At 51.6% G+C, this 25,737-nt stretch overlaps 1 protein-coding gene across 1 annotated transcript in view; it reads right to left on the bottom strand.

Moving 5' to 3' along the window:
• Nucleotides 1-24,074, bottom strand: part of man2c1 (mannosidase, alpha, class 2C, member 1) — a 101,088-nt gene extending 77,014 nt beyond the window's left edge. Inside the window, exons 1-7 of the mRNA XM_038784467.1 lie at nt 23,878-24,074; nt 18,372-18,497; nt 17,777-17,900; nt 12,066-12,136; nt 8,396-8,573; nt 5,804-5,993; nt 46-152 (exon numbers count right to left, since the gene is read on the bottom strand). Of these exons, the coding sequence (XP_038640395.1) occupies nt 46-152; nt 5,804-5,993; nt 8,396-8,573; nt 12,066-12,136; nt 17,777-17,900; nt 18,372-18,497; nt 23,878-23,975 (894 nt within the window). The 5' untranslated portion in view covers nt 23,976-24,074. The remainder of the gene's footprint in view (nt 1-45; nt 153-5,803; nt 5,994-8,395; nt 8,574-12,065; nt 12,137-17,776; nt 17,901-18,371; nt 18,498-23,877) is intronic.
• Nucleotides 24,075-25,737: the final 1,663 nt, after the last annotated feature.

Genomic DNA, 25,737 nt, shown 5'->3' with positions numbered 1-25,737 from the left:
GAAAAGAAAACAGCAAAATTCAAACAACGTCCGCTCACATCTCACCTGCGAGCAAGTGAAGATGAAGTTTGGGTTTTTCTCCATGAGGCGCACTGCAGACACCCAGCTCCGAGCACACTTTCGAATAGTCTCCTCATATGGCCACAGCCAGGCTGTTTTAACAAAAAACAAAAATGAGTAATACACTAGTGTAATCATAGCGAATACCCAGGTGGAGGATATCTGGGATGTAGAGATGCCGGTGTTGGACTGGGGTGAGCACAGTAAGAAGTCTTACAACACCAGGTTAAAGTCCAACAGGTTTGTTTGGAATCACTAGCTTTCGGAGCACTGCTCCTTCCTCAGGTGAATGAAGATATTCAGGCACCTGCACCTGCTCCTCCATTCATGACTGATCGGTAATTTAGTTACACAACCTACCAGCCTTGATTCCCTGTCTCCTTATGAAAGAAAATGCTGGGGCAGCATGGTGGCGCAGTGGGTTAGCCCTGTTGCCTCATGGCGCTGAGGTCCCAGGTTCGATCCCGGCTCTGGGTCACTGGCCGTGCGGAGTTTGCACATTCTCCCCGTGTCTGTGTGGGTCTCACCCCCACAACCCAAAGATGTGCAGGGTAGGTAGATTGGCCACGCTAAATTGCCCCTTAATTGAAAAAAAAATTAATTGGATACACTAAATTTATTTATTTTTTTAAATGAAAGAAAATGCTATCCTTCGCAGTTTTGAAACTTGATCTCCAGTCCAAAAGCTTTTTGGGAGGAAGTGCTTCCTGTCATCATCCCTGATCGACATAACTCTAATTTTAAGATGACACCCTCATCTCCCCCGGCAGGGGAAGTAGTTCCTCGCTATCTACTTTATTACCTCAACTAAAACCCCCCTTCAACCTCGACATTTTAAGGAACACAAGCAACACATCCAGTCAAATTGGACAAGTCGTTAATGATCAATTTTTCAATGATTCCATCAATTTTATTATTTAGTGGCTTAAAAAGGCCGGGAAGACCAAACAGCTTCCTCCTGTGCTGTAAGATTCAGTGGTTCGGTTTAAGCGTGCAGCCAGTTCACATTTCCCCCAACTTATAATTCCGTGGACGTCAATGGAAATTTTAAAAAATCGTGAGGGTGAAGGCCAGCCTATTTTTATTATCTACTCCTGTAACACTTTGAAGAATGGCTGTGCAGATTCTGTTCAGCAAAATGAAGTGCCTGTCTATATCCCAGGAGCTGATAGCGCTCCCTCCGCCACCGATGCACAGTGACAGGAGTGTGTGTACTGTATCCATTGATGCTCTAACAATGCCATCTTTAAACGATGGCTCGCTGTTGACCACGAGAATCACACAGCGATGAAGACATCTATCCGGCCCCATGACTGCCAGCGCCCGAGCTTTCTAATGAATCCCACTCCAGTCCCCATAGCCTCAAAATATTTTCCCACCCAGACACGGGGAGAATGTGCAAACTCCGCGCGGACAGTGAGCCGGGGCCGGGATCGAACCCGGGTCCGCGGTACCGTGAGGCAGCAGTGCTAACCACTGCACCACCGTGCTGCCCCTGGAATACAATTTAAACTTATATGCCAAAAGCCTGGTCCAAGGCATTGTTTAGAAAGAATAACATCAAAAGAGAAAAATACCAACAGCAGAATTAGTTCTGGGCTGAAGGAGAAGGAGAGGGCAACAATTGGCTAGCAGTCACGTCCATAGCCACATCCAGCTAGGAAGCAGAATTTTCCCAATGCTCAGAAGTCCAGGTTCCAAGCGGCTGCTGGAATCCTCACAGAACCGACGAAAAGCTGCCTAAACCTGAGGATAACTCGTGGGTGGTAACTATGTGCTGGAATTACCTCATCAAGCAATACTATATGGCAGAGGTTTTCAAAGTGCGGGTCGCAGAGCGATTGGTTGCGCCGTTCACGTGGTGGTCCTGATCGCAGAAGAAGCGCCCAACAGCCCCCACCGGCTTTTACATTGAGAATGGCAGCCGCTGTGGCCTTTCAAATGGAAATAAATGAGGCGGTGTGCAGTCATCCGGTCAGAAGCGCCAGCAGAGTTGGTCACGTGCCCTACACACACACACACACACACACGTATACACGCACACACACGTACACACATACACGCACCCACACACACATGACATCAAGGGCTGGTTTAGCTCCATGGGCTAGACAGCTGGTTTGTAATGCAGAACACGGTCAGCAGCGCGGGTTCAATTCCCCTACCAGCTTAACCGAACAGGCGCCGGAATGTGGCGACTGGGGGCTTTTCACAGTAACTTCATACTTGTGACAATAAAAGATTATTATTAAGCACCCTCCAGCTATGTGCTTTTGGTGCCAAATCGCAGAGCAGTGCTGCTTCCATTTTCTATCTGCTGGCAATCAAGGCAAGTGAACTGTGGAGTTGAATGGTTTTCTTAAAAATAAGATATGGCCAAAATAGGCAGTTTACCTATTGGACACCATCTCACAACAGAATCTGCTGGAGAGAACTGCGCAGGAGAGTCCAGGGCAGGTAGAGCAGTGCTTGTGTTATCTCTGTACGGAGCTCCAAGGCCTTGGTTAACAGTCTACACAGCAGAAATTTAACTCGGGAACAAAGCAGCATAAAGATGATATCTTGAGGTATGGTTTTGTCAATTGTGCCAATGCAAATAAGGATGCAAAGCTTATATACAGGGGACTATTGGCAAATCAGAAAAGTTTCAGATTTTGAAAGAGAAGTGGTGGCTGAAAAATTCCTTTTGAGGTTGAGAACCCAGAGGCAGTTATTAACTTAGAGCTACCTCCAAATTAAAAAAACTATGCTGCTGTACCTGACCTGTGATAGCACATTTAAAAAATGCCAAAAGCCCACGAGGCTGTCAGCATTCTGGTGTAGAATCTCCCAGGAGTGTCCAGTGCTGAGTAAAACACGCACTTTGTTGCTCTTGCCCTTCACGAGGACCAACATGTGCGAGGTTGGATTATTCCATTTTCATAAAAATGGAAATGGCACAAAGGAACTGGTCAGTCTGCACCTGATATGCGCGCCTTCTTTGAACCTGATTTAAGTGAGATAATGAGGACCAAGCAGGCTCCCCTTTCGCATTAAAGGTAAGAAAACGTGGCGTGTGTCACAAAGGTCAGTCGGCATGGGTCGCACGACGACGGTCGACCGGCATGCGTCCCAAAGGTTAGCCAGTTGGCAAAAGTGGGTCCCAGGAGAAAAAGTCTGCAAAACACGACTATATGGGATGTTGATTTGGGCAAGGATTTTTTTTTGTTTAGAAATTTAGAGTATCCAATTATTTTTTTTTTCCAATTAACGGCCAATGTATTGTGGCCAATCCACCTCCCTGCACATCTTTGGGTTCTGGGGGTGAGACCCAAGCAGATAGACATATATACCGTTGCAGCTTTTTCATAGAATGTACTGTGCAGAAGGAAGCCATTCAGCCCATCGAGTCTGCACCAGCTCTTGGAAAGAGCACCCTACCCAAGGTCAACACCTCCACCCTATCCCCATAACCCAGTAACCCCACCCAACACTAAGAGCAATTTTGGACACTAAGGGCAATTTATCATGGCCAATCCACCTAACCTGCACATCTTTGGACTGTGGGAGGAAACCGGAGCACCCGGAAGAAACCCACGCAGACACGGGGAGGACGTGCAGACTCCGCACAGACAGTGGACCCAGCGGGGAATCGAACCTGGGACCCTGGAGCTGTGAAGCAATTGTGCTATCCACAATGCTACCGTGCTGCCCTAAATTTTTTTGACAGTCACAATATGGGAAGAATGAGCAAACTCCACACGGACAGTGACCCGGGGCTGGGATCGAACCCGGGCCCTCGACGCTGTGAGGCAGCAGTGCTAACCACTGTGCCACCATGCTGTCCTTGGGACATTGAACTTAGGAGTTTAGGAATGTAGATAGAAAGGAACACGGGATAGTTCCATGAGATACTGTGTGAGTGTAGTCATTATTTTAGTTAAGTATACCTTTGGTATTACGGTTTTTCTCGTTGTGTGCTTTTATTTAAGTTAATAAACATTTTATTTACTAACTGGACCTTTCATCACTGGTTTGAATATCTTTCCGCACATTATGTCAAATCACAAAATACACCTTTAAGAACCGGTGTTCCAGGTTACACTTCTGGGTTTTGGTTTACCCTCAAATATAACATCAGCGAGTCTTAACACAGGACACCAGGAGAGAAGGGCAGCAAGGTGGCCCAGTGGTTAGCACTGCTGCCTCAGGCACTGAGGACGCGGGTTCAATCCCGGCCCTGGGTCACTGTCCGTGTGGAGTTTGCACATTCTCCCCGTGTCTGCGTGGGTTTCGCCCCCACAACCCAAAGATGTGCAGACTAGGTGGATTGGCCACGCTAAATTGGCCCCTAATTGGAATTTTTTTTAAAAAGGAGACCAGGAGGGCTCCCCTCTTCTTCTTCAATTCGCAACAGAAGATTCTTTACTTCCATCTGAGGGAACAGGCACGTGTGTGTGATGTCTCATCAGAAAGCTGCCACTGCTGACAGTGGAGCACCCCCTCAGCTAGATGGAAACTCTACACGTGGCTTCACACTGCTGGCCCAGTCCTGCATTTTGCTCTGGAGCTGGAACAATCTTCCAAACCAGAACACATTCATACTTTTACAGGACTGCGCTTGCTGACCAGCGCGCACTCTTGGTTCAGCAATGCCATGGTGTCAAAATTCTCATCCTTGTTTTCAAATCCCTCCACAGCGTTTCCCCTCCTTATTTCTGTAACCTTTTTGGGCTTCAGCCCCTCTGAGTTCCTGCGCTCCCCCAATTTTGGGATCCTGCTCATTCCTGATTTACATAGCTCCACCATGGGTGGCCGAGTCTTTATCTGTCAAGACCCTAAGCTCTGGAATTGCCTCTCTCAACCTTTATTTACACCCTATAGGTGGTCCTTAAAGCTCCCGCTGAACATGCTTTGTCTGCCCTATAATCTCCGAATGTAACTTGGAGTAACATTCGGCCTGATAATGTTCCTGTGAAATACCTTAGGATCTTTTAGAATCATAGAATTTACAGTGCAGGAGGCCATTCGGTCCATCGAGTCTGCACCTGCCCTTGGAAAGAGCACCCTACCCAAGCCCATGCTTCCACCCTATCCCCGTAACCCAGTAACCCCACCTAACCTTTTTTTTTGGACACTAAGGGGCAATTTAGCATGGCCAAACCACCTAACCTGCACATCTTTGGACTGTGGGAGGAAACCGGAGCACCCGGAGGAAATCCACGCAGACACGGGGAGAACGTGCAGACTCCACACAGTCACCCAAGGCCGGAATTGAACCCAGGTCCCTGGAACTGAGAGGCAGCAGTGCTAACCACCGTGCCACCCTGTCTATGTTAAAAAGTGCGATATAAACACAAGTTATTGTTTGACATATAATCCCCTCAATTAGATTAGATCCTGTAACTTACACCAGGTATTCATGATTCCTACATGGATCATCAGAAGCAGTGAATTGGATTTTTAATTAGTCATGCTCCATGACAGCAGTGCAGTGTCACAACTTCAACCTATTAAGGATTCAATTACAGGTTGTAACATAATTGAATCATTCAGATAGTTTAGCAAAGGACTAAATACTTTGGATGCATTGCAGGCTGCAGAGCAGCCAAGGGTTTAAATGGGTCTGTACATAGAATAATGGATTCCCAAGACTTACAATCAGGCTGAATCAGAGGGGCAACAGTGAAATTAATCAAGCAAGCAAAGACTTGCAAACTTTAGTTTCTCTCCGGTGAAGGACTGCGTGCTAACTTTCTCTGACCTGTATCAATGTGGCAGTGTCCCATCGCGTGCACTGTGTGCTGACTCTCGCCATTCTGCTGCCGAAGAAAATCGCTGGCCAATCTCTGAACTTCTGCAAAGGTGCTCGGGTCTTCCACATCACAGGCATTCACCATCTTATTGGCGGTGTACAATGCTTGATAGCTGCGCTGATTTTCAGTGCCAAGGAGCTGGGGAGAGAGGGATACAGGAGGGAACAAACAGATAATAAGATAAAAAGCTATAAAACTCCATAACATGTTACCAGTCTGCCCACAGAGCGTTCTTTCTACTTGTGCTCAGGATGTGGGTTACTGCTGGCTAGCAATAGCAATTTGTTGCCAATCCCTAATTGCCATTGAGGAGATGATAGTGAGCTACCCTCTTGAACTGCAGCAGTCTATCTAGTGTCGGTGAACCCACAGTGCTGTTAGGGAATTCCAGGATTTTGACCCAGTGACAGTGAAGGAACTGTGATATAGTTCCAAAATCAGGATGGTGGAGGGGTACAGAGGTGCTGGTATCCCCAAGCATCTGCTGCCCTGTCCTTCTACATGGTAGAGGCTTGGATGGTCCTGTCGAAGAAACTTTGGGAGTTGCTCTAGTGCATCTCGCAGATGGTACCGACTGTTGCCACTGTGTGTCAGTGGTGGAGGGAGTGAATGTTTAAGATGATGGATGGGGTGCCAATCAAGCGGGGCTGCTTTGTCCTGGATGGTTTTGAGCTTCTTGAGTGTTGTTGGAGCTGCACTCATCCAGGCAAATGGAGAGTATTCCATCACACTCCTGGCTTGTGCCTTGTGAATGGTGGACAGGCTTTGGGGGATCAGGAGGTGAGTTACTCACCATAGAATTCCCAGCCTCTGGCCTCTTCTTGTAGCTGCAGTACTTATAAGGCTAGTCCAGTTCCGTTTCTGGTCAGCAGTAACCCCAGGATATTGATATAGGAGGAGGAAAGACACACAGCACCTCCAGCAGTGCAGCACTCCCTCTGTGCTGCACTGAGTTGTCAAGCCTAGATTGTACTAGAAGGATGCGGATGCTTTGGAGAGGGTACAGAAGCGGTTTACTAGGGTGTTGCCCGGTATGAAGGGCATCAGTTATGAAGAGAGGTCAGATAAATTCGGTTTGTTCTCACTGGAATGACGGAGGTTGAGGGGCGACCCTATAGGGGTCTACAAGATGATGAGTGGCATGGACAGAGTGGATAGTCAATGCTCTTTCCGAGGTTTAGTACTAGAGTCAAGGGACATAGGTTTAAAGTGCGTGGGGAAAAGTTTAGAACAGATGTGCGAGGCAAGCGTTTTTACACAGAGGGTGGGAACTATATGGAACACACTGTCTGGGGAGGTGGTGGGCGCAGGTGCGATACCGGCATTTAAGGGGCATCTAGACAAATATGTGAACAGGGTGAGAATGGAAAGATATGTAAGTGCATACGGTTTTATTTAGGCAGGTACCATGGTTGGCGCAGGCTTGGAGGGCCGAAGGGCCTGTTCCTGTGCTGTATTGTTCTTTGTATGCAGAAGCCTCTGGAGTGGGAATTGAACCCCCAGATCTCTGATTCAGAGGAGAGCCAGAGTAAACATCAGGTTTGCTTTTCCTTTCATGACAGGGGCAAAAACTTAATTTATTTGATTAAAAATATGCAAATGGGGGGCAAAAAGGGGAGGCATGGGGGGGTTGCGCAAGGTTAAGTGGGAAATTGGGATTAGGGAGTTGTTTAGGTAAAGTCACGTTGGCCGGGTTTTGTTGTTGGTTGGGTGTGTGTTGTTTATATTGCTCTTTTGATATCTGGTTGTTAAAATCGTTAAAATTATAGATGCCTTAATAAAAATATTTTTTTTAAAAGTGCATTCAGACCGTGGGATCATTCCAGTACAGACTCAACGCAGCATCTTAAATTGTGTACATTCTTTCCAAATAATTTGCCGAGGACTGGACTAATTTGTGATACATTTCCAAATTGTTCTGAGAACTTTGTTGGGAGATTTTGAATTGAACCTTAAAAGTAGCTCATTTTAAATAAATAATCTTTATTGTCACAAGTAGGCTCACATTAACACTGCAATGAAGTTACTGTGAAAAGCCCCTAGTCGCCACATTCCGGCACCTGTTCGGGTACACAGAGGGAGAATTCAGAATTCTCAGCTGGTACTGGAATTGAACCCGCCCTTGTTTGGCATCTCAAGTCAGCTGTCTAGTCCACTGAGCTAAACCAGCGGACAGATTTAATAATCAGATGGAAGTGAGATGACCCCTGTGTTTTCAACAGAGCTAACAGTACAAGTTTCCACAAAAAGCAACCTCTTCCCGCTTCCTCCAACCCATCTGACCCAGTCCAGAGGCAATGTGAACCCATGATTGAGCTAGCCAGCGTGTTTCACTTGCCTCTACCTGCCCTGATAGAGCTGATTGTCTTTTGTGTGTAGAAATCTCAATACAAGATATCTCCTAAAAGGTAGATGTTTTAAGCTTGACCTGGTGTGCTACAATGGAAGTGCACTCCCTTACGATGATTGGCGCCTTTCATTAAGTGCATCAGGTCCCCTGACTAACGTGTCGGGACAGGCGCACAAACACACAGCCGTACCTTTGCCATATCAGAGATGATCTCAAAGTCAATCAGCAGTTCATGAACAGCTCGGTTGAAGATGACCAGCTCGGCCTTGTGGAGAGTGAAGCTGCGGTTTGGGTCCGGGGGCGCAATCAAGGAGCCTTTTCCTGCACCAAACAATCCATTGCACGCCAGCTCTACGTAAAGCTCCAGGCTGCAGAGAAACAAATGCATCTGTCTGAGGTAAGGTTGCCTCCTCCACCAGCAAATTTGGTAAACGACAGTCATCGCAACCACGAGATACAGAAGGTGGAAGGACCAGCATCAACATATGTCCATGGATATCAACCCCATCATTTACTCAATGGTCTAATCCTAGGATAGGAGCAAAGCATGGGGTCACACTGCCATTGCACCTCCCCCCAGCCACTTTCCCTCCTTCACTTAGAAAATCAAAACTCCCTTCCCAAATTCCCCATTTGGTAGAATCCCTACTGCGCAGAAGGAGGCAATTCCGCCCATCAAGTCGGCACTGACCCTTTGAAAGACCATTCCACCCAAGCCCACTGCCTTGCTCTATCCCAATAACCCCTGAACCTAACCTACCCACCTTTGGACACTAAGGGGTAATTTATCACGGCCAATCCACCTAACCTGGACATCTTTGGACTGTGGGAGGAAACCGGAGCACCCGGAGGAAACCCACGCAGACACGGGGAGGACGTGCAGACTCCGCACAGTCACCCGAGGCCGGAATTGAACCTGGGTCCCTGGCGCTGTGAGGCAGCAGTGCTAACCACTGTGCCGCCCCCTTTTGCTGGAGAGAAAAACCTTACCAGCATCCCACTCAGATTGTATCGAACACATGTAACTAATCTGAAGAGTAATTTTCCACCAAACAGGATCTGAACTAGTAAAATTAAAATAGCAGATTGTTTCTTACCCTGGATATCAGGATAACTGAGATTCTTCCCCACAGAATGCTTCTTAAAGTAGTAAAATAATGTTAATGTCTTGTAAAAGGACAAACACGGGCAGCACGGTGGCGCAGTGGTTAGCATTGCTGCCTCACGTCATCGAGGACCCGGGTTCGATCCCGACTCTGAGTCACTGTCCGTGTGGAGTTTGCACATTTTCCCCGTGTCTGCGTGGGTTCCCCCCCCCCCCCTTCCCCCCCCTCCCCCCCCCCCCCCCCCCCCCACACACACACACACACACACACACAACCCAAAGATGTGCAGGCTAGGTGGATTGGCCATGTTAAATTGCCTCTTAATTGGAAAAAAGAATAGGGTACTCGCAATTTGTTTGTTTTTTAAGTGAAAGGACAAACAAAAGCTTTTGACTGCAAGAGGCAGACAGAAACAGAGAGAGAGATAGGCAAAAAGAGAGGGACAACGAGGGGGGGGGCAATGGGAGAGGGGGGTAACGGGAGGGAGGGCGGCAATGAGAGAAAGAGAGGGGGCAACAAGAGAGAGGGGCAACAAGAGAGAGAGAAGGGGCAACAAGAGAGAGAGGGGGCAACAAGAGAGAGAGAAGGGGCAACAAGAGAGAGAGAAGGGGCAACAAGAGAGAGAGGGGGCAACAAGAGAGAGAGGGGGCAACAAGAGAGAGAGAAGGGGCAACAAGCGAGAGAGGGGGGCAACAAGAGAGAGAGAAGGGGCAACAAGAGAGAGAGGGGGCAACAAGAGAGAGAGAAGGGGCAACAAGCGAGAGAGGGGGCTACAAGAGAGAGGGGGCAACAAGAGAGAGAGAAGGGGCAACGATAGAGAAGGGGCAACAAGAGAGAGAGAAGGGGCAACAAGCAAGAGAGGGGGCAACAAGAGAGAGAGAAGGGGCAACAAGAGAAAGAGGGGGCAACAAGAGAGAGAGAAGGGGCAACAAGAGAGAGAGAAGGGGCAATGAGAGAGAGAGAAGGGGCAACAAGAGAGAGAAGGGGCAACAAGAGAGAGGGGGGCAACAAGAGAGAGAGGGGGCAACGAGAGAGATGGGGCAACAAGAGAGAGAGAAGGGGCAACAAGAGGGAGAGAGAAGGGGCAAAAAGAGAGAGGGGGCAACAAGAGAGAGAGAAGGGGCAACAAGAGAGAGAGACGGGGCAACAAGAGAGAGAGAAGGGGCAACAAGAGAGAGAGAAGGGGCAACAAGAGAGAGGGGGGCAACAAGAGAGAGAGAGGGCAACAAGCGAGAGAGAAGGGGCAACAAGAGAGAGAGGGGGCAACAAGAGAGAGAGGGGGCAACAAGAGAGAGAGAAGGGGCAACAAGCAAGAGAGGGGGGCAACAAGAGAGAGAGAAGGGGCAACAAGAGAGAGGGGGGCAACAAGAGAGAGAGAAGGGGCAACAAGCGAGAGAGGGGGCTACAAGAGAGAGGGGGCAACAAGAGAGAGAGAAGGGGCAACGATAGAGAAGGGGCAACAAGAGAGAGAGAAGGGGCAACAAGCAAGAGAGGGGGCAACAAGAGAGAGAGAAGGGGCAACAAGAGAGAGAGAAGGGGCAACAAGAGAGAGGGGGGCAACAAGAGAGAGAGGGGGCAACGAGAGAGATGGGGCAACAAGAGAGAGAGAAGGGGCAACATGAGGGAGAGAGAAGGGGCAACAAGCGAGAGAGGGGGCAACAAGCGAGAGAGAAGGGGCAACAAGAGAAAGAGGGGGCAACAAGAGAGAGAGAAGGGGCAACAAGCAAGAGAGGGGGTGACAAGCGAGAGAGAGGGGGCAACGAGAGAGAGGGGGCAACGAGAGAGACGGGGCAATGAGAGAGAGAGGGGGAGCAACGAGAGGGGGGAGGACAATGAGAGAGAGGACAGCGAGAGAGAGGGGGACAATGAGAGAGAGGGGGACAATGAGAGAGAGGGGGACAATGAGAGAGAGGGGGACAATGAGAGAGAGGGGGACAATGAGAGAGAGGGGGACAGTGAGAGAGAGGGGGACAGTGAGAGAGAGGGGGACAGTGAGAGAGAGGGGGACAGTGAGAGAGAGGGGGACAGTGAGAGAGAGGAGGACAGTGAGAGAGAAGAGGACAATGAGAGAGAGGGGGACAGTGAGAGAGAGGAGGACAGTGAGAGAGAGAGAGAGGGACAATGAGAGAGAGGAGGACAACAAGAGAGAGAGAGAGAGAAGGAGGACAAGGAGAGAGAGCGAGAGGGGGAGACAATGAGAGGGAGAGGGTCAACGAGAGATAAAGAGGGACGAGAGAGAGACGAGAGACAGCAACAACAAGAGGGCGACAATGAGAGAGCGAGAGAGTGACTACGAGAAAGAGAGTGACAATGAGAGCGACAACGAGAGAGTGATGAGCGAGAGGGGGGACGAGAGAAAGAGCAACAACGAGATAGCGATGAGAGGGGGCGCCGAGGGAGAGAAGGACAAGAGAGAGAGAGGGGCAATGAAACAGAGAGGGACGACGAGAGAGAGGGAGGGATGACGAGAGAGGGAGAAGAGAGAGAGTGGGGGACACCGAGACAGCAGGACAGAGTAAGGAATAGAGAAATCAACGATAGAAAAAAAGAGACAGAGAGAGAGAGGGAGAGAGATTTTTTTAAATCTAAATGAGAATGACAGAAGGACTCTATGGGGAACTGCTTATTAGCTCTGGTATTTTCCCAGAGATTTACCCATCCATTCTGAGACTTTATTGGAGAGTTTATGAAACCAACTACATGGGAACCATGGAGTGTATAGCAGCCCAAAGCTAAATGAATATGAATTCTGACCTGTGAGGATCTTCATCCGTGAGCTTCTCTGTCAGGATGTAGCTGGTCTTCTCCCCTTCCTTGGTCAGTCCCTGAAGTCACAATCAATTTTAGATGATTAAAATACTTTGTCTTAAAAGAGGCCTAATCTCTTTTAAAGTGTCTATGGTTTTAGTACGGATCCAGAATTTGCTGTATCACTTTGCAAAGGTCCCCATCAGCAGGACCTGGGTTAAATTACAGCATTTGGGATGTACCTGTGCCTGATGTTATTCCCGTATTTTATCCTCTGCCATCCTTCCCGGGTATCCTGTTCCAAACAGTAGCCTGGCAGCACAGGACTTGAACATTGCTTAAAAAGAGATACATGTGGGCGGGCTCGTCAGGACAATCATGGGAATGGCAAACTTCAAATCACCACAACCATTCGTACAAGAGAGGTTCTGATTGGTTGGCAAGTCAACTCGGATTGGCTAAGGTGTTGCCATGGTGAAAACAACGGAAACTATGGGCTCCCCAAGCTCCCAGGTATGTCAAAGAAGATTTGAACATTTTCCTTTTGTTCACAGGAGGCCAGTGCCGGAGTCGGAATATATATAGTTTATGGCAAATATAGATGAGCCACGTTACAAGCTCGGCTTATGATCTTCAATTGGTTGTTAGTGTAGTAATTAGCACATTCAAGATTGTGCAGCAAGGGTTGCCAGATAACATGGTTCATTTACATTTGCTAGAAGGGGCATACATTTATACGCAGGCACCCATTATCGGCAAAGAAAAGAAATATGCTAAACCCATGCACCTTTTTGAAGCTTCCACCATGGCAACGCACTGGCCAATTGAGTCGGCTAGCCACTCAATCTCCTGTAGTGTAAATTGTGATTGTTTGAAGTTTGGTATTCTTGCATTTGTCCTGATGAATGCAAGAGGAGGAGATTCGTAAACATGTCGCTCTTTTCAGGAATGTTCAAGTGTCCATGGGCAGCACGGTGGCGCAGTGGGTTAGCCCTGCTGCCTCACACGCTGAGGTCCCAGGTTCGATCCCGGCTCTGGGTCAATGTCTGTGTGGAGTTTGCACATTCTCCCCGTGTCTGCGTGGGTTTCGCCCCCACAACCCAAAGATGTGCAGGGGAGGTGGATTGGCCATGCTAAATTGCCTCTTAATTGGAAAAAATGAATTGGGTACTCAACATTTTTTTTTAAAGTATCCTGCTCCATTATATTCCAATACCCAATTTTACACTTGGTTTCAATATGCTAGTCACATCAAAATAGGTGAGGACATTTCCTCGGCTCACTTATTCAAACAAAACCACTGATTTGGACCTTTGTGCATCCACTATTTCACTAAAAATAGTAAATACAGGATGTTATCTTGTTAGATTATCATTAAGACAATGTGCTAACTCCACATGCAAGAAAAAGGTCTTAATCGATCCAGTCGTCTGCTGCTTCATGAAAAATGGTCACCCTGGATAAAGTTCCGGAAGGAAAGAATTGATCAGACGGAGAGAGCGGGAGAGATGACAATGAGAGTGAGAGATGAGGACGAGAGAGAGAGAGAGAGAGAGAGAGAGAGAGAGAGAGAGAAGGACGACAAGGAGAGAGAGAGAGAGGGAGAAACAATAAGAGGGAGAGAGAGGGATTGGATTGGATTTGTTTATTGTCACGTGTACCGAGGTACAGTGAAAAGTATTTTTCTGCAAGCAGCTCAACAGATCATTAAGTACATGGGAAGAAAAAGGAAGAAAATAAATTACATAATAGGGCAACACAAAAAATACAGTGTAACTACATAAGCACTGGCATCGGATGAAGCAGAGAGGGTGTAGTGTTAATGAGGTCAGTCCATAAGAGGGTCATTTAGGAGTCTGGTGACAGTGGGGAAGAAGCTGTTTTTGAGTCCTATGTTCTCAGACTTCTGTATCTCCTGCCCGATGGAAGAAGTTGGAAGAGTGAGTAAGCCGGGTGGGAGGGATCTTTGATTATGCTGCTCGCTTTCTCCAGGCAGCGGGAGGTGTAGACGGAGTCAATGGATGGGAGGCAGGTTCGTGTGATGGACTGGGCGGTATTCACGACTCTCTGAAGTTCCTTGCGTCCTGGCCGAGCAGTTGCCATACCAGGCTGTGATGCAGCCCGATAGGATGTTTTCTATGGTGCATCTGTAAAAGTTGGTAAGGGTTAATGTGGACATGCCGAATTTCCTTAGTTTCCTGAGGAAGTATAGGCCCTGTTGTGCTTTCTTGGTGGCAGCGTTGACGTGGGTGGACCAGGACAGATTTTTGGAGATGTGTGGTCAACAAGAGATAAAGAGGGACGAGAGAGAGAGAGAGGAGAGAGAGAGATGAGAGAGAGCAACAACAAGAGGGCGACAATGAGAGAGAGGGTTAACGAGAATTAAAGAGGGACGAGAGAGAGAGGAGAGAAACGAGAGAGAGCAACAATAAGAGGGCGACAATGAGAGAGCGAGAGAGTGACAACGAGAGAGATAGTGTGACACCGCTTAAAAATAAGGAGTCTGCCATTTATGACGGAGACAAGGAATGTTTTTTCTCTCAGAGGGCCTTTAGTGTGTAGTATTCTCTTCCCCAGAGAGCAATGGAGGCTACCCTCAAGGCTGAGCTCGACAGATTCTTGATGAACGAGGGAGTCAAAGGGTATAGAGGGTAGATAGGAAGGTAGAGTTGAGGCCACAATCAGGTCAGCCATTATCTTACTGAAAGGTGGAACAGGTTCAAGGGGCCGAATGGCCTTCTCCTCTTCCTAACTCATATATATGTTCATTTGTTCATACGTGTTTCTAGAAGAATTGCGCTGTGCAGTAATGTACAAATGGTTAAATAGATTAAGACCTTTGTCAGGCAGAATCAGCACATCCCAGGTTGAAAGGCACAAACTAATGGTCTTCAATCTGAACAATGCTACAGATATCACCCAAGCCTCATCGTGTTTGACATGCTCCAAGAAACATATTACACAAATATAGAATTCCTACAGTGCAGAAGGAGGCCGCTCGGCCCATCGAGTCTGCACCGGCCCTCTGAAAGAACCTACCTAGGCCCACTTAGTTATCATAGAATTTACAGTGCAGGAGGCCATTCGGCCCATCGAGTCTGCACCGGCTCGTGGAAAGAGCATCCTACCCAAGCCCACACGTCCCCCATAACCCAGTAACCCCACCCAACACTAAGGGCAATTTTGGACACTAAAAGCAATTTAGCATGGCCAATCCACCTAACCTGCACATCTTTGGTCTGTGGGTGGAAACCAGAGCACCCGGAGGAAACCCACGCAGACACGGGGAGAACGTGCAGACTCCGCACAGGCAGTGACCCAAGCCGGGACTCAAACCTGGGACCCTGGAGCTGTGAAGCAATTGTGCTAACCACTATGCTACCGTGCTGCCCAACGTGCTACCATACTTCCCCCACCCTATTCCCATAACCCCACCTAACCTTCATATCCTTGGACATTAAGGGGAAATTTAGCCTGGCCAATCCACCTAAGCTGCACGTCTTTGGACTGTGGGAGGAAACCCACACAGTCACCGGGAGAATGTGCAGACTCCACACAAACAGTCACCCAAGGTCGGAATTGAACACGGGTCCCAGGCGCTGTGAGGCAGCAGTGCTAACCACTGTGCCATCCGTGCCAACTTCTGTCAGTTGACTTTTGTCATTTAACTACAGCCAACAAGTATATAGTTTAATCATGTGGGTTTGTGTTACCATATAGGAACAGTCCAGCTTTATAAGATTATTATACTAGTCTGGAGTTGCCCAATACATCAGCTGCTTGGATCATTGGGAATGCAAATGTAGGGCAGCACGGTGGCGCAGTGGGTTAGCCCTGCGGCCTCACGGCGCCAAGGTCCCAGGTTCGATCCCGGCTCTGGGTCACTGTCCATGTGGAGTTTGCACATTCTCCCCGTGTCTGCGTGGGTTTCGCCCCCACAACCCAAAGATGTGCAGGATAGGTGGACTGGCCATGCTAAATTGCCCCTCAATTGGAAAAAAATGAATTGCGGACTCTAAATTTATTTTAAAAAAGGGAATGCAAATGTAGCTAACTTCACTGTTGATTAGTAAATAAAAATTGAGATGCACCATTGTTGCACATTTAATATTGATGTGTGCATGTGAAACACACGTGCAGGAGTTGGTAAAATTATAAGACAAAATGTAGACTGTATTTTCTTTGTTGCTGTGAGTGCTTTACATCCTCGGGTTACTGAACAATACAAGATGTTTATTCAGTAAATACACCTTTTAAAAACAAATATATTCTTTCATGGGATGTGGGCGTCGCTGGTTAGGCCAGCATTTATTGTCCATCCCTAATTGCCCCTTGAGAAGGTGATGGTGAGCTGCCTTCTTGAACCGCTGCAGTCCGTGTAGCAGAGGTACAACCCCTGCGCTGTTAGGTAGTTAATTCCAGGATTTTGACCCATCGACAGTGAAGTAACGGCCGATATATTTCAAACGGCGATGGTGAATGGGCAGCACGGTGGCACAGTGGGTTAGTCCTGCTGCCTCACGGCGCCGAGGTCCCAGGTTCGATCCAGGCTCTGGCTCACTGTCCGTGTGGAGTTTGCACATTCTCCCCGTGTTTGCGTGGGTTTCGCCCCCACAACCCAAAGATGTGCAGGGTAGGTGGATTGGATTAATTGGAAAAAATGAATTGGGGACTCTATATTTGAAGAAGAAAATAAAAAGGACGTTGAGTGACTTGGAGAGGAACCTGCAGGTGGTGGTGATCCCATGTGTCTGCTGCCCTTGTCCTTCTGGATGGCTGTGGATTCAGAAAGGGCTGTCGAGACAGCCTTGGTGAGTTTCTTGGAGAGTTACACATTGCTGCTACTGTGCGTCAGTGGTGGAGGGAGTGAATGTTTAAGGTGAATGGAGGACCGATTGGCTCACTGCTTTGTCCCAAATGGTGTCAAAATCTTGGGTGTTGTGGGAGCTGCACTCATCCAGGCGAGTGGAGAGTATTCCACTACACTCCTGACCTGTGCCTTGTCGGGGTGCTGGACATGCTTTGAGGAGTCACTAACATTAGTGCAGATGGCTGAAAGAGTGTCCCCCATCACCACACCTGTGTACATCAGCAAATACCAGACACTGAGCTAATGGCGGCACGGTAGCACAGTGGTTAGCACTGTTGCTTCATAGCGGCAGGGTCCCAGGTTCGATTCCCGGCTTGGGTCACCGCCTGTGCGTAGTCCACACGTTCTCCCCGTGCCTACGTGGGTTTCCTCCCACAAGTCCGGAAAGACGTGCTGTTAGGTGAATTGGACATTCTGAATTCTCCCTCTGTGTCCCCGAACAGGCGCCGGAATGTGGCGACGAGGGGATTTTCACAGTAACTTCATTGCAGTGTTAATGCAAGCCTACTTGGGACACTAATAAAGATTATAATTATTAATTGGAGAGAGTTTTAAAAAAAACTAAAAGCAGACATTTTTAAGAGAATTTAATGCTCTTCTGTATTAGCACCCCACTACATTTTAGTGCGGGAAATAATACAGCAGGTTTGGAAGCACTTGTGGATTGAGACACAGCTAACACCTTTGCTTATGACCGTTCACTAGTTTTCTCAGTTCTGATGAAAGCTGGGACGTGAACACTGTTTCTCTCTCCGTAGGTGCGGCCAGACCTGTTGCGTTTTCCCAGCGTTTTCTGTGTTGATTTCCCACTTCCAGCCTCTGCCATACGCTGCTTTTGTCAATTTACCTGAACTGGGATGCCATCTCGCCATATCATTGCTTCCCCGTCGCTCTCCCACACAAAGTGCACCTCCTCGCCTTTCCAAGCCTTTGGAATGGTCACTGTCACCCTGAACCAGGATGTCCACCATCTACAACGAAAGGACCAATTGTGAGATTGAGAGAATTGGCATCGGTCTCAGAATCAATGTGCAGACTGCCTGTTACACTCAACTTGCAACTCGAGGTTCCCCACCACAAGAGAGAGAGAAATAAATCAGAAAAATGAATAAAGCTTGTACTTACTGCTAACAAAATGTTAAAAATATCTAACCTGGGCCCAAGATCAGTTCAGTTAACAATATTGAACTGGACAGGTACTGACTAAATTTCCATTCACACAAGTTTTCAATAAAAGCGGAATATTCCAATATTCCCGTACCAGCCTCCCCGAACAGGCGCCGGAATGTGGTGACTAGGGGCTTTTCACAGTAACTTCATTTGTGACAATAAGCGATTTTCATTTCATTTTCATATTTGCCATCGTTGCTATGTCCTGGTATGTTTTTAACTAAATAAATATTTCTCAAGTCAGCCTATATACCTTTCCCATCTATACTTACGTTGGTCCAAAGGATTCCCCAACCTTAACGGGTTTAAAGTCCCGTTTCACTGCCGTCTCATACGGGATGCGTGAGGGTGTCAGAAAAAAGGAGAGTGATTCGACTGGATAGCAAGCACCAAACAGCCTGCAAGAGACACAAGGGCAACAAGTCATCAGTTGCTGTTGTACAGTTTAATGTCATCTGCAGAGCAGGTTAATCGAGACTCACAGTGATGATACTGTACTATCTGAATGACAAAACTCTTAGCTGAATTGGTGTCATTCCTGTGTGATTATAGATGGATCGAATGCATTATAACCATCATTGGACAGGAAGCTCAATCTGTTAAGGAATGGCAGTAGCAATGCAGTTAGGTTACTGGACTAGTGATCCAGAGGCCCTGACTGATGCTACAGAGAAAAGAGTTCAAATCCCAGCACATCAGCTAATGGAATTTAAAGTTAATCAATTAATAAAGCTGGGATGGAAGGCTAGTATGATGGTATGCTAAACTAGTGTGCTGGTTTAGCACACTGGGCTAAATCGCTGGCTTTTAAAGCAGACCACGGCTGGCCAGCAGCACGGTTCAATTCCCGTATCAGCCTCCCCGAACAGGCGGCGGAATGTGGCGACTAGGGGCTTTTCACAGTAACTTCATTGAAGCCTACTCGTGACAATAAGCGATTTTCATTTCATTTCATTAGTATCTTCCAAACGCTCGTGACTATCAGATTGTTGCAAAAACCCATCTGGTTCACGAATGTTCTTCAGGAAAGGAAATCGGCCATCCTTACCCAGTCTGGCCTACAGGTGACTGCAGACCCACAGAAACGACTCTGATATGGCCCAGCAAGTGATTCAGTTGATCAAACCGCACCAGAAAATAAACTGTGGGTGTACCTGTACCACATGGACTACAGCCTTTTACCCTGTATTTATCGTATAGCCTATGTTTTTCATGTACGGAACGATCTGCCTGCACTGTACGCAGAACATTGCTTTTCACTGTACCTCAGTACACGTGACAATAAATCTAAATCTAACAATCGAGGCTCGAGAGGGAGCTGCATAAGTGGCCCTCGTTCATCTCAATGGGCCACACGACTGAAATAGGGGCTTGTTCACTAACCATGACCCCATGAATAAGATTAAATACATTTAATACGCACCAAATAATTCATAACTTCATACTTATAGATCATAGAATTTACAGTGTAGAAGGAGGCCATTCGGCCCATCGGATCTGCACTGGCTCTTGGAAAGAGCTCCCTACCCAAGGTCAACACCTCCACCCTATCCCCATAACCCAGTAACCCCACCCAACACTAAGGGCAATTTTGGACACTAAGGGCAATTTATCACGGCCAATCCACCTAACCTGCACATCTTTGGACTGTGGGAGGAAACCGGAGCACCCGGAGGAAACCCACGCACACACGGGGAGGATGTGCAGACTCCGCACAGACAGTGACCCAAGCCGGAATCGAACCTGGGACCCTGGAGCTGTGAAGCAGTTGTACTATCCACAATGCTACCGTGCTTGTGACAATAAAGGTTATTATTAAAAAGTTATAAAAAATGCTCAATCGTTTATATATTAATACAACCGTAGCCAATTTCAAACAGTAAAAACAAGAGAAATGGTTACACTTTGGATGCAGAGGGAGCACACGGCTCTGACAGTCAATGTTGTGAGCAATCAGCTCGTACCTCACTTCACTCGCCCTCGCTTTACGCGCGAATCACTTCAGTCATACCGGTAGGGAGGGCAGCACGGTGGCACAGTGGGTTAGCACTGCTGCCTCACAGCGCCAAGGTCCCAGGTTCGATCCCGGCCCTGGGTCACTGTCCGTGTGGAGTTTGTACATTCTCCCCGTGTCTGCGTGGGTTTCGCCCCCACAACCCAAAGATGTGCAGGTTAGGTGGATTGGCCACGCTAAACTGCCCCTTAATTGGAAAAAATGAATTGGGCACTCTAAATTTATTTTTTTTAAAGTCATACCGGTAGAGAAAAAAAAAACTACAAGGATGGAAATCAGCGGAATGTGGCGACCCTGTGTGGGGGCAACGGTTAACAAAATGTCTCGTGGGGCCGCACTCGGAACCCAAGATGACTATAGCGATTCAAGGCGACAGCTCACTACCAGCTTCTGGACAGCAATACATGCTGGCCTTGACATGCCTAGAGTGAATAATAAAAAATGAATTTGTGCATAGACTGGCAGAGAGTTATCATTGGACACGGAGTTTAACCCCTAACTGACTTCACCAGCAGAAAGGTCCCTCAATACAAACTTTGCTGCAACAGTTGGTTATAATTGACATTATCAAAAATAATCTTGAAGGGTCCTACTTTTGAAAAATATTTTATTGAGGCATTTATATAAACAAAGGAAACAAATAACTGTCAGAACTCCCTCAGTTTTGGACACACCCAAAACATACGGATGGTTCGCAAACCTCCCCATGCACCGTCCACACTTGTCCTCTACTCCCTCAAAGAACATACTCATCCTTGCCACCGTCACATGCACCCTGTGAACTACTTCAAACTGAATGAGACTGAGCCCTGCACATGACGAGGGAGCATTCACCCTCCGCGGTGCCTGCTCCCATGTCCCTTCCCCCCCCCCCCCCCCCGCCCAATTGCAGCACATCCCACCTCTTAAAATCCCCCTTCATCTGCTCCGAAAACCGAGCCAAATTGAACTTATGCAGCTGCACCCAACCCCGTGTGCCTGAAACTCGCCCCCGCCACCTTGAACGTCAGCTCCCCCAACCTCCGCTCCTGCCCTCTGGTCTCAATCAGGAACACCTCGCTCTTTCCCATGTTCAGCTTGTATCCGGAAAACCGGTCAAAGTCCTCCAAAATCCCCATAATTTGCCAATGGGTCCAAAATAAATAGCAAAACCTTGTGCTCGACCCCCCCCCCCCCCCCCCCCCCCCCGGCACAATCCCTTTCCAACCCCTCGACGCTCTAAGCGCCATTGCCAATGTGTCTATCTCCGAGGGATAAAGCAACGGGGGAGAACGGGCATCCCGGTGCAGCCCGAAATACCCCAAACTCACCCAGTTGGTCTGCACACTTGCTTCCAGTGTCTTATACGGCAATCAGACCGATTCCACAAACCCCTGCCCAAACCCAAACAGTGTGGGGTCAGTGTGGGGGGGGGGGGGGGGGGTCAGTGTGTGGGGGGGGGGGTCAGTGTGTGGGGGGGGGTCAGTGTGTGGGGGGGGTCAGTGTGTGGGGGGGTCGGCGTGTGGGGGGTCGGCGTGTGGGGGGGGTCGGCGTGTGTGGGGGGGGTCGGCGTGTGGGGGGGGGTCAGCGTGTGGGGGGGGGTCAGCGTGTGGGGGGGGGTCAGCGTGTGGGGGGGTCAGCGTGTGGGGGGGGTCAGCGTGTGGGGGGGGTCAGCGTGTGGGGGGGGTCAGCGTGTGGGGGGGGTCAGCGTGTGGGGGGGGTCAGCGTGTGGGGGGGGTCAGCGTGTGGGGGGGTCAGCGTGTGGGGGGGGTGAGCGTGTGGGGGGGGGTCAGCGTGTGGGGGGGGTCAGCGGGTGGGGGGGGTCAGCGTGTGGGGGGGGTCAGCGTGTGGGGGGGGTCAGCGTGTGGGGGGGGTCAGCGTGTGGGGGGGTCAGCGTGTGGTGGGGGGGTCAGCGTTGTGGGGGGGTCAGCGTGTGGGGGGGTCAGCGTGTGGGGGGGGTCAGCGTGTGGGGGGGGTCAGCGTGTGGGGGGGGTCAGCGTGGGGGGGGTCAGCGTGTGGGGGGTCAGAGTGTGGGGGGTCAGCGTGTGGGGGGGTCAGCGTGTGGGGGGGGTCAGGTGTGGGGGGGTCAGCGTGTGGGGGGGTCAGCGTGTGGGGGGGGGGGTCAGCTGTGGGGGGGTCAGCGTGTGGGGGGGGTCAGCGTGGGGGGGGTCAGCGTGTGGTGGGGGGGTCAGTGTGTGGGGGGGGGTCAGTGTGTGGTGGGGGGGTCAGCGTGTGGGGGGGGGTCAGCGTGTGGGGGGGTCAGCGGTGGGGGGGGTCAGCGTGGGGGGGGGTCAGCGTGTGTGGGGGGGGTCAGCGTGTGGGGGGGGTCAGCGTGTGGGGGGGTCAGAGTGTGGGGGGTCAGCGTGTGGGGGGGGGTCAGCGTGTGGGGGGGTCAGGTGTGGGGGGGGTCAGCGTGTGGGGGGGGTCAGCGTGTGGGGGGGGTCAGCGTGTGGGGGGGGTCAGCGTGTGGGGGGGGTCAGCGTGGGGGGGTCAGCGTGGGGGGGGGGTCAGTGTGTGGGGGGGTCAGTGTGTGGGGGGGTCAGTGTGTGGGGGGGGGGTCAGTGTGTGGGGGGGGTCAGTGTGTGGGGGGGGGTCAGTGTGGGGGCGGGGTCAGTGTGTGGGGGGGGTCAGTGTGTGGGGGGGGGGTCAGTGTGGGGGGGGGGGTCAGTGTGTGGGGGGGGGTCAGAGGTGGGGGGGGGTCAGTGTGTGGGGGGGGGTCAGCGTGGGGGGGGGGGTCAGCGTGGGGGGGGGGTCAGCGTGGGGGGGGGTCAGCGGGGGGGGGGGGGTCAGTGTGGGGGGGGTCAGCGTGTGGGGGGGGGTCAGCGTGTGGGGGGGGGTCAGCGTGTGGGGGGGGGTCAGCGTGTGGGGGGGGTCAGAGTGGGGGGGGGTCAGTGTGTGGGGGGGGTCAGTGTGTGGGGGGGGTCAGAGTGTGGGGGGGGGTCAGGTGTGGGGGGGGTCAGTGTGTGGGGGGGGTCAGTGTGTGGGGGGGGGTCAGTGTGTGGGGGGGGGTCAGCGTGTGGGGGGGGGTCAGCGTGTGGGGGGGGGTCAGTGTGTGGGGGGGGGTCAGCGTGTGGGGGGGGGTCAGCGTGTGGGGGGGGGTCAGCGTGTGGGGGGGGTCAGCGTGTGGGGGGGGGTCAGCGTTGGGGGGGGGGGTCAGCGTGTGGGGGGGGGTCAGCGTGTGGGGGGGGTCAGCGTGTGGGGGGGGTCAGCGTGTGGGGGGGGGGGTCAGCGTGTGGGGGGGGGGTCAGTGTGTGGGGGGGGTCAGTGTGGGGGGGGGGGGTCAGTGTGTGGGGGCGGGGTCAGTGTGTGGGGGGGGGTCAGTGTGTGGGGGGGGGTCAGTGTGTGGGGGCGGGGTCAGTGTGTGGGGGGGGGGTCAGTGTGTGGGGGGGGGGGGTCAGTGTGTGGGGGGGGTCAGTGTGGGGGGGGGGGGGTCAGTGTGGGGGGGGGGTCAGTGTGTGGGGGGGGGGGGTCAGTGTGTGGGGGGGGGGGTCAGTGTGTGGGGGGGGGGGTCAGTGTGGGGGGGGGGGGGTCAGAGTGTGGGGGGGGGGGGTCAGTGTGAGGGATGCTGTCGGCTCCGGGGGAGGGTGTGAAGCCGCTTCGGCCCATCCCTTTGCCCCTGTCCCGGGCTTGGAGCCGGCGGCCCCGGGGGAGAGGCCTCAGCTCCCGGCCCCCCGGCCCCCCGCTCCCGGCCCCCCCGATCCCGGCCCCCCGCTCCCGGTCCCCCGATCCCGGCCCCCCGCTCCCGGTCCCCCGATCCCGGGCCCCCCGCTCCCGGTCCCACTCACCGGCCCCGCAGGTTGATGTCGGTGAAATATTCGGCAGAGATGAATTTCTGGGCCCGTTCCAGCGCCGTCCGCCGGTTCTTCAGCACCGGCCCGGCCATCGGTACCGCCGCCTCCCCGGCCCCGACTCACAGCCACTCCCCGCACTCGGTTCCGGGGCTGCCACAGTCCCAGCAGCTCCCCACTCAGCCCCAGCAGCTCCTCACTCAGTCCCAGCAGCTCCTCACTCAACCCCAGCCGCTCCCCAGCAGCTCCTCACAGTCCCAGCAGCTCCTCACAGTCCCAGCAGCTCCTCACTCAGTCCCAGCAGCTCCCCCAGCTCCTCACAGTCCCAGCAGCTCTTCACAGTCCCAGCAGCTCCCAGCCGCTCCCCAGCAGCTCCTCACTCAGTCCCAGCAGCTCCTCACTCAGTCCCTGCAGCTCCTCACTCAGTCCCAGCAGCTCCTCACTCAGTCCCAGCAGCTCCCCCAGCTCCTCACAGTCCCAGCAGCTCCCCACTCAGTCCCAGCAGCTCCCCACAGCCCCAGCAGCTCCTCACTCAGTCCCAGCAGCTCCCCACTCAGTCCCAGCAGCTCCCCACAGTCCCAGCAGCTCCCCACTCAGTCCCAGCAGCTTCCCAGCAGCTCCCCACAGTCCCAGCAGCTCCCCACTCAGTCCCAGCAGCTCCCCACAGCCCCAGCAGCTCCCCACTCAGTCCCAGCAGCTCCCCACAGTCCCAGCAGCTCCCCACTCAGTCCCAGCAGCTTCCCACAGCCCCAGCAGCTCCCCACTCAGTCCCAGCAGCTCCCCACAGCCCCAGCAGCTCCCCACTCAGTCCCAGCAGCTCCCCACAGCCCCAGCAGCTCCTCACTCAGTCCCAGCAGCTCCCCACAGCCCCAGCAGCTCCCCACTGCCCCAGCAGCTCCCCACTCAGTCCCAGCAGCTCCCCACAGTCCCAGCAGCTCCCCACTCAGTCCCAGCAGCTTCCCAGCAGCTCCCCACAGTCCCAGCAGCTCCCCACTCAGTCCCAGCAGCTCCCCACAGTCCCAGCAGCTCCCCACTCAGTCCCAACAGCTCCCCACTCAGTCCTCACAGCTCCCTACACTCCCCAATCAGTCCCCCAGCACAGCTGCCCACAGCACAACTCCGCTCCCACTGCCCCAGCTCCCCAATCAGTCCCCACAGCTCCAACTCTGCACAGCTGCTGTCCTCATTGAACATTCTTCACCTTTGCCCAACTGGTATAATTGTAAAGCCAGACTTTTACAATGGTCAGCATGAAGAATCCACACCTTTGAAAAACACTACCCGCCCAGCTTGGGTTAAAAATGCCCAGGCGGTGATGCCTGGCATAAGTGACCATCAAACCGCAGTGAAAGACACCCATCTGGGAGTCATGGTTAATAAAAATAAGAAACCAAGATAGGTGTATCCCAGGGTGCCACAATGGTTAGCACTGCTGCCTCACGGTGCTGAGATCCCAGGATCGATCCCGGCTCTGGGTCACTGTCCGTGTGGAGTTTGCACATTCTCCCCGTGACTGCGTGGGTCTCGCCCCCCACAACCTAAAGATGTGCAGGGTAGGTGGGTTGGCCACGCTAAATTTCCTCTTGAATGGAAAAAATTAATTGGGTACTCTCAATTTAAAAGAAAAACAGGTGTACCCCTGCAGGATGGGAGAATTGTCCGCAATCGAAGACCGCTGCGATCCCTGTGAATTCCCCTCCAATGGACTTGGGCGAGAGTTGGACCAAGCTACGAAACGCCATCCCAGGGAGGCAAGGTGACGCAGTGGTTCAATCCCGGCCCCGGGTCACTGTGACTTTGCACATTCTTCCCGTGTCTGCGTGGGTCTCAACCCCCCCCCCCCCCCCCCCCCCCCCC

This window comes from Scyliorhinus canicula, chromosome 24 (genome assembly GCF_902713615.1).
Source record: "Scyliorhinus canicula chromosome 24, sScyCan1.1, whole genome shotgun sequence".
NCBI lineage: Eukaryota > Metazoa > Chordata > Chondrichthyes > Carcharhiniformes > Scyliorhinidae > Scyliorhinus > Scyliorhinus canicula.
The sequence above is the reverse complement of the archived record's forward strand: the minus strand, read 5'-3'. Positions and strand labels throughout refer to the sequence as shown.